A 12,979-nucleotide genomic window follows, 5' to 3' on the forward strand; every position below is an offset into this window, starting at 1 on the left:
ATTACCCGGGAAGAATAGGTGTCAGAGTAGAAGACTAATTTTTCTGTACATTAAGATTCTTTTAGTCCATCTCTCAATTCCTTACATCAAAAGACCAAAGAGATCACTAAAGCAGGAGGAAACCATACATAACCACTCCCTATATCAATTGGGCATGATATGACTGTGACAAGGAAATGCAAGATGGAAGACGATGGAAGATGAAGCAATGTTGAACAAGTCAGCCTCTGAGGTGATGTCACCAGAACTGTGGCCTATGTTGTAGGAAGGTCTTCTGCTTGTTGACCCTCTGTAAATGTTTGCTCTAAGGAGGAGTAAAGGCAGCTCAGGCCCATGTTCTATGTTTATTTTTCCTTCTGTTCTTCTCTTTATCAAGCTGTGGTGGCTTTCAATGAAATGTAGATAAGACTGAGCAGACAGGACAACAGTAAGCAATGCTGTTGATGTCAACCAGCTGTTGTTGGAAACCTTGATACCACAGAGTAGTATCAGCAACCAATCTGAGACAGTGAAGCCCAAAAAGTCAGCTGAAGGAGCTGGCTGACTTGGTGCTAAAATGGCAACTATACTGGTTTATCAAGGCCAGAAAGGATAAGAGGTGACAGGGAAACTGACTTTACACTAATAGCTGAGACCCCTTCTACACAGCTGTATAAAATCCACATTATCTGCTTTGAAATGGATTATATGGCAGTGTAGACTAAAATAATCCAGTTCAAATAAAATAATATGGATTTTCTTCTTTGATTACCTGGATTATCTGGCAGTTTAGAAGGGGCCTGACTTTGTTTGTGTTCCAGCTGTTCCTATGAGGACTGAGATCACAAGTGTCCTCCAGAGCAAAGTCATGATGAAGTCCCCAGGACAAACAGCTGCATGAAGTGGAAAATTTTATATTTATTTATTCATTTATTCGCGACTCTTTTATCCCACCTTTCTCAGCCCTGGAGGGGACTCATGTATGTCTTGAAATATTATTTAGGATCCATAAGTTTATAAGCAATCAATGGAGAATCAATGTGAAGATGATGAAGAGAAAGGAGTCAAAGACAATGATGGGATGTTTTGTTTAGTTTTATAAAAACTGAAGAATAAGTAGACAATTACTAAACCAAAAGTAGAGAAGAAACCATCCAGTGGTTACAAACATAAAGGGAGGAGTTGCAGAGGGGTCTCAATAAACCATAAAGATAAAATATCACGTAAACCTTATCTATCGTGGATAGTATGAGGAGTTAACACCCACTAGACACAATATACTTCATGCTAGCACCTTCATTATATATCTGAGAAATAAGGAAAAAGAAGGGGTAGGGAAGGAATAAGACTGCCAAATATTTTGTTGTAAATACAATGACAAACTGACTGAGCTCCTACACGTTCATTTGATTTTGTTTTATTTCTGGTATTACTTTAAACAATTATTGTGTCCTTCTTTAAAATACTGAGAAAAAACAGCTGTCATTACCTTGATTGGTTTGTTGAAATCACCACCACAGAAAGTTTGCAGAGGAACACTGAATTTTTTCCAGCAAGGATTTAAATTGTTTTTAATTACCTGCAAAAATATGTCAATCACAATCAAAGTACATTGCTAAAAACATAACACTTCTTTTTCTTCATCTCTAAAATGCTACACAGGATTTCTCCATTAGTATTTTATGACAACTCTACTTTTTAAATTTACCTTTTTTTTCATCAACTCAAAAGCATTTATTGTTGAATTGGGCAATTGTGACAAGTGCAAAAGTTTCTGTCCTTATTTTCATTTTGGATCCATACAGACTGCCAAAAACTAGGAAAATAGCCAAAAAAATGCTGGAAATCCAAATCTGATTTTGAAAAACAGGAGTTTTAAAAATATTAAACAGTAATGGAGCCATTCCTAAACAATGCCAATGGAATTCACTTCTTTGGTAGCCAGAAAACAGATGGTTTTGGTAGCACCAGAAAAACAGTAACTTTAGGACTGTACATTGCTGGCCCCTGTTCTCAATAGACGTATCTTTATTAACTGGATGAACAGTGGACTTAAATATTGTAACTAGTATGAATTTTGGTGACAAACATTATGGGCATTAGACTACAAACAAAGTAGGGCTATGTGTGCATAAATGCATGTGGATATAATATTTCTCTTATCTAAAAAAGGTTTTGAACATTCAGATCAAATGGAGATCCAGTCTGACTCCAGTATGAGATTTTGGTCAGCTAACGTCTGCATAAATTAACAGCTGTTATAGGCTTAAATATTCTAAAGGCACCAGATCCCATCTGATCATGGCCCTAGATGAGAAACTACCAATGAATACCAGATGCTGTAAAGTATATTTCAGAAGAAGAAAACAACAAAATCCCCTCTTGCCTAAGAAAATCATATGAAACGAATAGGGTCGAAGGCACACATGTGTGTATATATGTCAATTGAAGGCACAAATACCCACACAGGGAGAGACACAAAATGCCTATCTAGTTTTTCCCTTCCAGACATCTCTACTGCATTGCTCATTATTGCACCAGTAGTGGGAAGTGACAATAGGTTGCTTGTAAGAACCACAAGTAGAAAAACATTGTGGAGAAAATTCTGCTTCTGGACAAACTGCCTTTTCCTAATTTTGGCAAATAAATAGCTCACTGTTGCACAGAGAAAGTTTTTAAATATTAAGTTTTTAAATAAATTGTTTTAGAATTTAATTTTCTCTCAGACATACATTTCCTCCAGAAGATATAACAACCTTTAATGTCCAAGGTTAATGAAATCCTACCTCTGATCGGTAGACAAGCTGCCATTTTCCACTATCACTTTGCTTGTAAAATTCCAAAAATGGATCAGATTTGCCCAAAAAATCCTGCACAGGAAAAACATACATTGTTTGCTCATCTAAACATCATAAATCTAAATCTGAAGCAACACACCTTTCTGTCACATATTACATACATAATACTATTGGCAAAACATACATGGACATTTCAGGACTTATCTATTTCTGCTCAATGCATCTACTTAAAAACAGTCTCTGGCTCTGGTAATATGCACATACATATACTACATTTTACAGGCAGTTTCAAAACATCTGACTTACAAATGCCTCATGGTTAAGAACGGAGATGAGATAACAGGAATCTATCCCTCTGAAGGCAAATTCACTCCTGAAGAAAAAGGTGTCTCAACTGAAGCTTTCTCACCAATCCTTGTTTCCACAACAAGCCAATTTTTTTTCAAAATTCAATTGTCACAGGAACAGAAAGTGAGGTGAATTTTTTTAAACAGGGGCACAGACAGCAAAAAACAAAACAAAACAAAACAAAAAAACACCACAGGAGGATTAACCCTTCCCTATGCTATCCAAAGCTAATGTGTATATATTTGTGTGTGTGTGTGTGTATATATATGTATGTGTGTGTGTGTGTATGTATGTGTGTATGGCTGGAAATGCACTTAAAATTGTGATGTTCTGACTTACATACAAATTCAATTTAAGAACCTACAAAACCTATCTTGTTTGTAACTTGGGGATTGCCTGTATACATTTTACATTACTTCACAGCTTTCTGTGATGAAGTATTCAGTGAAACTGCGAAGCATGCACACTCCTTTGTGTCATTTTTTGGATCTAATAAGGGCACTGCCTAGAAGTGTAATGACAGAAAAGCAAAAGCAAAATGAGGATTGTTAACCTCAAATAAGAATTCTACTCTAACCTCATGAAAGTTTCCTTCAGTTCCTAATTTTCCAGAATTGCAAAGAGTGAGACATCGGGGGATGTGGGGGAGATACCTTTATTCCTGGTACAAATAAATGTAAATATACAGCTATTTACCTTGTTAGTTCAGTAATTATGAAATGGACTAATAAATTACTTTTGAAATACCATTTACCTTTTTGTCCAAATTCCGAGCTTCAACATCCATACAAATAACTCTAGTGTCTTTAATTTCTTCTGCAGAAATCTACAGATTAAAAGAAAAATTATTTTACTCCAGTCTTAGATAGTATTTTAATATTACAATGCTTTGTTTATGCTACTGACTTTTTTTGAAATATGGTCTCAAGACATGATATTGTAAATAACTATTTAATCAAGAAATATGCTCCAGGTATATTAAATTTCAATTGATTTTGCAAGCAGTATTATTTAAATTTTCTAACAGTGTTATTTACTGTCTGATTTCATTTAAAAAAAGCAAGAAACATTGTTTTTTTACCGTAATTGTGCCTTTTCCTGCAGGTTTTCCTTTCTTCATCATTAAAGGTTGAGTTAATGTCTTACTTGATACAATCTAAAGAAATAAATTTCATAAATTTTGAAAGTCATATAAGGAAAATATGTGCTATGTTCTGTCCTATTAAATGATATACCTCTGTAACCTAAATATGCACTTCTTCAGAAAAAAACTGCAAAATGGTTATTTATTGTTATATATATTATGTATATAATAATATACATATTATTACCACTATCAATTATAAATACTTATCTAGTCTGAAATGTAATTATGATTTCCAAAGACTTTGCCCAGATAGTTACCAACATAAATATGAAAGAATGATAGATAGATTTCAACTTTTACTTATGTTCAGAGAAAAGAGACAGATGTCATGCTGTATCTTTTGCATTATGGGTAATTCCTGTATCTTTACTTCAAGTCTAGAAATGGGTGTGAGAGGAAACACATCTATCAAGATATTACATAAGCAATTGTCACGATGAAATACAATATAACTGGCTTTATAGTTACTAAAACTACTGCCACCAACAATAAAATAAACAAGTATTGTCTTCTGGCCTCCATTCCCCTGCCCCCAAAGAAGGGAAAGATTCTAACTTGTGCCTTCTAACATTTAGTTTCTTCTTTATTTGTGCAAACAAAAAATTGAGATTTGTACAAGTTACCCCTATAAAGTATCTTGGACCTAATTATTTGGAGAAAGGCAACTAAATTAATTAAATAAATAAATATAGCATGTGACAGTATTTGTTTTCAAGTACCTGTCCCAAGGTGCACTCTGCCCCTCCAAGGTAGTCATCATCATTCAAGTCATACGATTTGTTATCAATGTCATACACACCAAATTTCAGTTTCTGAACTTTCTCAAAATAATAATCAATCAGTAGCTTCTTTGAAAATTGAGGATTGTGGCAGTTCTTTATTCTTTCTGTTCGAACCAACTGTAGCAACAAGAAAAGGGGAAAACTTTACTTAGTATATTCTTTTACAGAATAGGGGATTGATCCTATATAACCATATATATTTAACTTTAGCAGCACCTCCACGCTGGGCTGGAAGAATCTCCTGTTTGAAACCCTGGACATCTATTATCAATAAAAGTAAAGAACACTAAGATGAATCAATAATACAGCTCAGAATAGGGCAGTTTCCTATTAAAAATGAACTGCTGCTTTAGCTAGTACAAGCCATACATTTAGTGATCTTCAAAGCAGCATTAATGTGCAATCTATACAAAAACCCTACCTTTACTTTTTCCAGTTTTAATATTGAGGAAAATGGTTTTACATAAAAATAAATTATAGTGGTAGCTAGCAATTTAGAGCTAGATGTTTTTCATTTCAACAGGGTTTGCGATTATTTGCCATTCTGTGTATCCATACAACAACCAGGAATGTATCCCTTCCAGATGTGAGAGTCATAAGGCCTATCTCAAGTCTTATGAGACAAAATCCACTTGTGAAGAGTTTCAGACTCCAGTGGGAATCCCATAGGAATCCAAAGCCTTGGAAACACAATGATGACAAAACAGTAGAGGGGGGGAAGTATTTTACTGATGATACCGAACCAAGTGCGCCTCTTTGTATGGAATGGAAACAGCGAGCACCAACCACAAACACAATTAATGGGATGCAATTTGAAGGTAATATGTTTGCTTGATATCTGAAAATACAAAGTTGTTGGTGTCCTCTTTCATGTTAATAAGACACAAGGGACATTTAGAAACTCTACTGTAGACTCAATCCATATCCACAGTTTCGAGTAGTTTTCCAGTTACTACAAATAAATCCTTACTTCAGTCCACTGCTCTCCGCCAACATCTTGAAGCAAGACGCATAAGGGATCAGATTTTGAACCAACATCTTTGTCAATCAGATTGTCACAGGATATGGACAGTTCCACCTTGGTCACACAGTGAGCCATCTGTAAATAGAGAGGAGAATGGTGATTATTCATTAGCTTCAGAACACTGAGCTTGCTCTTAATAGTCTCACTAGTTTATGAATGTCTTCTTATAATTGCAATTCAGGTCTTAACTAGACCATACAGATTTTTAATAAGGAAGCCAATCCACATGATTTGAATATCTGGCCGAAAGTATCTCAATACTATGATATTAGGGCTTCACACAGCCAAATTTTCAACATGAAAAATACTTCAACTTAAAAATATAAATTGACTTGCAACTACACTGTTCATACACCATCATCAAACTCATATTTTGCTACTCACACATGCAATGTGACAAGCAAGAGGCCTAATCTAAAAATAACAATCTGTATTTTGTCCTCACAGTAATTTCTACAGGTTATTTTTTTCAAAAACTCTATAAACTCTCCCCCTGGGGGAGAAGAGTGGTATATACATTAAATAAATAAAATAAATAAATAATAAACTGGTAGAACTTCAAAACATACATTTTACTCACTTTCTTTCTGAATATAAATATTTCAAAAGTAGTACAACACCATGTAAAGATTCCAGTTCACAAAAACGTCACTGCTGCACAATCCTCTAAATACCTGTTAACTGCACAGCGGTTCCGTCATCTAATCACAATCCCTGGCACAAGAACTTTACACTCCTAGCCTCATATTTTCAAAGCACCGACAGTGCACCACATTTTAATGACAAATGCCCACTTTGAGTACACCAGTACAGATGGACTGAAAAACGACTAAACCAACACAGAAAAGTCAAGAATTAGGTGACTACAGCAAATGTAGAACGGAGCCCTGCAAACCAACCGGTTTTGCAACTACATCATATGCAAAAAGCAAGAATTATGCGGAAGCATTTCACAGAATTCACAGAAAGTTTTCTTATGAAATACTTCATGAAAATGAAACTTCATTTTCTCAAATAAAAATTACTTTCCATGGCCCAAAATTTTGCTAAGTTCAATTTGCTGCTGAAATAGCATGTTAGTTTTAGTTGTTTTTTTAACAAGGGAAAGAATGCACATCTATGCAAAACGGAAGCCCTCCCTCCTAGGCTTTATGGACTTCCAAAAATCCATAAGGACTCCATTCTGCCCAGACCCATCGTGAGCGTCATTGTATCCCCCACATATGATTTGGCAAAATTTCTGGCCGCACAGCTACGAACCCATATTGGGCTCACTACACACTATAGCAAGGACTCAAGCTACTTCATAGAAAAAATCAGCAATTTCAAACTCAACACCAATGACTATTTGATCAGCTTTGAAGTGGTGTCTCTATTTACAAAGGTCCCCATAGCAGACCATGAACTCCACCTCCTCCAAGATGAATTGAACCACTTAAACTGGGCTCTACAGGCGAATGGGTATTCTACGACAGACATCAGAAGAGTTGCAAGACCAAGAACAAGCCACAAGAGTAAAGACAAAGACTCACCTAGAGAAAATGTGTTCCTGCCATACATCAAGGGAACCACTGACCACATTGGGAAGCTGATGAAGAAACAACTTTCAAACAATCTACAGACCCACAAAGAAAATTCAACAAATGCTATGTTCAGCAAAGGACAAGAAGAATCCTTTAACTAATACAAGAGTCTACCGTATATCGTGCAGCTGTGGCTTTGAATATGGCCAAGTCTACATATGGACCATCAAACACAGCACCCAGACACAAATCAAAGAACATAAAAGGCACTGCAGACTAATTCAACCAGAGAAGCCAGTGACAGGAGAGCACCTGATGAACCAACATGGACACAGATTATTTGAGAACACAGAAATGCTGGACCACTCTGACAACCATTATGTCAGATTACACAGAGAAGCCATTGAAATTCACAAGCACATGGACAATTTCAACAGAAAAGAGGAAATGATGATGTAGATACCCTCACTGATTAACTTTGCATATTTCATGGCTACTCAAATGCTAATTACAACATTCACATTTTCTTTAAACAGATGAGGGTTCTTTCTCCTACCCTGGACATTTCACAGTTGGGTTCCCGCAGAAGTTGAAGAAGCAAGGAGCCCCTTTAGCTCCCTTGCTTCAGGCCAAGGTTATTTAAGCCAGCAGCTGAACTCAAGTGACAGTTGGGTTCCTGGAGAAGTTGAAGCCACACCTTCACTAACACACATATTTAAAATACATACAGAAAACAAAACAATACAAAACAAACACACAAAATAGAGGTGGTTAGTAGTCTGCATATAATGTGCACACACATTAACTAACACTAAAAGGATCCTGCTTGGTAACGTCACTCATCATGGAACAAAGGCAAAACCTTCCCATCACATACACAGGCTGTAGCATGTACAGCTTCTTCACACAACATCTAGTCAAGTACATCTGCACCAAGTGCAAACAGCTGACTCTCACAGAATAGAATATTTGACAACTCAAGGACCAAATTAAGACCCTTAAGAACATTAAGGAACTCAAGCTCTTCTTGGACATGGCAGAACACACTGTTCTAGATACGCAAACCATATCACAGCAACACAAAAATGATAGGGGAGCTTATGGGGAAATCAATTCAAATGTGGACAATCCTCAGGCTTGGAAGAATGTCAGCCTTAGAAAGAGATACAGAACCAGTTAGCCTCCTCAGAATACTTCTGCTCCATTTGAATTACATGATAGATTCCAAATTCTTACACCATTAACACCTGATCAGGAAAGAAAATATCTGAGGGAGGACCACAATTACTTAGATACCACTCAGTGGACTATCCTTGATCAATGTGTGGGGGATACCACATTTCCACTTACACAATCATGCAGATGCTCCCTCCCCAATCAGAGACACGAACACATTCGGGAGAATGACAGGCTCTTGGAGGCATCTCAATGGATTGCCCTTGATAAATGCACCAGGGATGTTGAGAAGAAAGACACTTTACACCAACACAATCCATATCAACAGGGACACTTTTCAGAGGACCCACACACCACCTTGCACAAAATCCTCAAAGGAAATAGGTCTTGGTAGTAGGCGACTCCCTTAGAGGAACAGAAGCCGTCACTTCCAGACCAGACGGGATGGCTTTGAGAAATATGCTGTTTCCCGGGGACAAAAATATGGCTTCTTCCCTCTTTCACCTTTTCCCTTTCATGTTGATTCACGTAGGAAGCAATGATACTACTAGGCATACTTTTCAAAAGGTCACAAATGATTTTCAGACTCTTGGAACAAAGCTAAAACAGTGTCTTTTCATCCCTCCTCCCCGTTGTAAGACACAGCGCTACAAGGACCAGAAAAACAATACAGGTCAATAACTGGCTCAGAAAATGGTGTCAGCATGGCTTCCTTGACCATGGACTGCTTTTCCAGGAGGATGACCTACTGGCAAGGGATGGGGTGCATCTCACACAAGTAGGAAAACACATTTTTTGTTCACGGACTCACAAACCTCATCAGGCGCACTTTACACTGGGTTCACATGTACTTTATTCACGACCAGAGGAAACTGCCAAAAGGATAAACAGAGGGTTGCACAAGCATAGCAAAGACCCAACTAGCAAGAGCACAATAATCCCAAATAAAGAACTCAGGGGAAAGTCCCAGGGGTTTACATGTCTTTATACTAATGCACGGAGCATTGTTTAGCCTGAACAAGAGGAAGGTTGAGAGGAGACATAATGGCCATGTATGAGGGAAAGTCATAGGGAGGAGGGAGCAAACCTGTTTTCTGCTGTCCTGGAGACTAGGATGCCGAATAATGGCTTTGAATTACAAGAAAGGAGAATCTACCTGAACATTAGGAAGAACTTCCTAACTAGGAGAGTTGTTTAGCAGTGGAACTCTATGCCCCGGAGTGCAGTGGAAGCTCCTTCTTTGGAGGCTTTTAAGCAGCATCTATTGGGGATGCTTTGAATGTGATTTTCCTGCTTCTTGGCAGGGGGGTTGGACTGGATAGCCCACAAGGTCTCTTCCAATTCTATGATTCTATAATTCTATATATACACTCCCACTTGCCTCACTGCCAACAGAACTTCTAAAGATGCCAGCCACAGATGCAGGTGAAACATTAGGCAAGAATGCTACTGGAACATGGCCATACAGCCCAAAAAACTCACAACACCCCAAGGAATGCACAATTCATACACACAAATTGTGAACCAAAACATTAACCTAACCTACAAAGTCATTTGATCAACATTTTCAGTAAATTTGTATTTTGAACGCACCAAGCTGAAATGCTTCAAAAGCAAGTATTCTTCATTCCCTCCCTTGAAGTTGTACATTTTACTGAAACTGTGTCTCATGAGACCCAATTCAACAGCAGGCAGTGCAAAACAAGTGCAGATTAACTGAAATCAGATGCCATGATAGAAATCCTCAGAACCAATGCCAATAATTGTATTTAAAGCACATCTTTAATACAGTGATTACTTTCAACAGACAAATATTTGTCTTAAGGAATGAAACATCCTACTGACTCAGAGATGAGATGGACACATAATCCCAAAAAAAATTGTTAGCTTGAACATCAGCCAGTTTTCATAAAAGATAAAACAATTTATACTAACATAATTCTAGGAAAATTCCATTATGAAACACAACATAGCTGGAAATCCACTATGATAGTGATAAAGTGCAAATTACTACCAGACACTTACATTCCAGTAGGGAAAAACAATGAAGCCTGCAACCAAAGTATTCGCATTCTAATTCACAAAATCATGAATGGCTTCCCCACAGATTCAAAACACAGAATATCATCCAAGATTTTAAAATAAATAAACTAAACGTGGAATTTTAACCAATTTATTTTGTTGCATGTGTTTTAGAGAGCTGTTTCTTCCCTTACCTAAGTGGTTTTGGATGTTGTTTTGTTTGGGGTTTTTACCCATTTTTCAGTTTGGAGTACCCTGGGTTGTATCCCTGGGGTCACATTTTGTCCCTAAATAGTAAGTAGCCCACTCCTACTGAAGACCCAGTTGGCCAATGTCCCAACAATAGCCACCAGCTTTAGCCCTGTCACATTTTATCCATTGTCTCTTTCTCTTACTGCTTTTTTGTTCTTGATTATCAGTCAGTGAAATTTGCCTTATGACTTTTAGATTGTGTCTTTTTTTCAGCCTCCTCAGCATCAGATGCTCCATCCTAATCACAACATAATCACCCTTAAGTACCATAGCCTTTCTCCTGTTACAGTCCATTATTGAGTTAATTCCTGTTTCTCTGACCATGCCAAGCTTCCTCCACTTGCTCATGAATTCGTTTTCATCCCACTATTTTTCATCCCAATCTGCATTCTTTCTTTTGTCATCGTAAATTTGTCATTCTTGTGCCAAAGCTTGAATACCTTGTGTGCCTAGATTTAGTCCATTCCTCAGAACATCACATCAAAGAAAATTCACCCTTAACATTTGTAAGGATATTCCCCAACTCTAAATAAGGTTTACTGTCAGCATTTCATTATTGATGGTCTTCAATTTTGAGCAGCTGCAACATCCATGAACTTCCTACAACAATCTGAGGTTTCACACTACCACAAGCACTGTGCAAAATAACACCAGTAAAAAAATAATTAATTTGTGCCATACACATAGGCTACAGAGAGCACAAGCCTACAGTAAGGCATCAAGAATCAATGTGTCCATTCTGTAAAACACAAATAACTGACTTTTTATTCATTGTGACTGAAATCTTGTCATTGATTGACATATGTATTTCTAGTTCTGTATACTCATTCTGTTACACCAAACCAAAATGGATATTATCTTACAGGCATGAAGTAGTTTGTTTCTTTAGAAACACTTTTTTATATCAGTGAGGTGAGAAAGGCTTTGTCACCAACACATGCTTAAGGACTGCGAATGTCGGCAAACCATGGAAGCAAGATTTTTGACATGGTGGGAAAGTCTGGGTGTCAAGAGGCCTGGCATCTAGATGTTTGAAAGACATGTAAAGCAGACGCCGGAGAACATTTTCTAACTGATGGAATCACAGAAGAGCATTGAGGGAGGCAAAAAAGAAAAAGTGGTGTCAGAACTAGATTTCTATCTGAGTCACAGATATGAGGGGACCCATACGACATCAATGGACACAGGGATTTATGCTGCTGCAGCAGCACCAGCAGCATTACTTAGCACCAGTGACTTAGAGTTGCCATTTACCGTAAATTCCCTGCAATGTTCCAGAGCTTTATGAAAAACTGTGAAAAGACAGTTTCCCAAGGACATAAGGTGTTGGTACAAGTCTTGCATGGAGTGTATATTAACTCCTCCCCATCTCCCCTAGGAAAGAATATGGAAGAGGAAGGACAATATATCATTCACTTTTCTGACAGCCTGTAACCAGAACCAGAGAAGTCTAGAAGACAATTATCTCTGATACTTTCCCTTGTAGGCCATCAAATTAAAATAGGCATCTTCTCTATTTCCAACTCCACGTCACTCCATACTTATCTTACTGTCATTTTAAGCATTTTAAACTAGATGAATGTAAGTGAAAAATACCACAAAGTATTTTGTTCTTCGTCTTTCTTTTTTCTTATTGAGTAGATAAATCCAACCATCATGAAATATTTTGTTATATTTCCCTTCCATTTGAACATGAAATACTATGAGTGAAATAAATAAAGCAACACTCTGAATCTCATGGCGGCACAAAGTCAGTCTCCTACTGCAACATTGTTAGAAAGTGAAGCGTACAAAATATTTGAAGTAACACAAACAGAAGTAATGCTTGCAGGATTTCTAGACGACCTCCTGTGTGCAAATTATACACCCTGAGTAAAGTATAAGTGAACAGCTTGCTTTACTGGCCAGCGGCCCTTTGAATCCTACCC

At 37.3% G+C, this 12,979-nt stretch overlaps 1 protein-coding gene across 10 annotated transcripts in view; it reads right to left on the bottom strand.

Moving 5' to 3' along the window:
• The window catches only part of rbm12 (RNA binding motif protein 12), a 58,121-nt gene that overhangs the window by 14,865 nt on the left and 30,277 nt on the right, over window positions 1-12,979 (bottom strand). For 6 of the 10 annotated variants that reach the window (XM_008109953.3, XM_008109950.3, XM_008109951.3 and 3 more), the window contains 6 exons: window positions 6,025-6,153; window positions 4,992-5,171; window positions 4,207-4,281; window positions 3,880-3,951; window positions 2,766-2,849; window positions 1,469-1,558 (listed from right to left, as the gene is read on the bottom strand). In XM_008109953.3, coding sequence (XP_008108160.2) covers window positions 1,469-1,558; window positions 2,766-2,849; window positions 3,880-3,951; window positions 4,207-4,281; window positions 4,992-5,171; window positions 6,025-6,153 — 630 coding nt within the window. Of the gene's footprint in view, window positions 1-1,468; window positions 1,559-2,765; window positions 2,850-3,879; window positions 3,952-4,206; window positions 4,282-4,991; window positions 5,172-6,024; window positions 6,154-8,157; window positions 8,304-12,979 lie in introns of all 10 variants that reach the window. The other 4 variants (XM_008109948.3, XM_062978757.1, XM_008109949.3 and 1 more) reach the window with 1 other exon arrangement.

Source organism: Anolis carolinensis, chromosome 4 (genome assembly GCF_035594765.1).
Source record: "Anolis carolinensis isolate JA03-04 chromosome 4, rAnoCar3.1.pri, whole genome shotgun sequence".
NCBI lineage: Eukaryota > Metazoa > Chordata > Lepidosauria > Squamata > Dactyloidae > Anolis > Anolis carolinensis.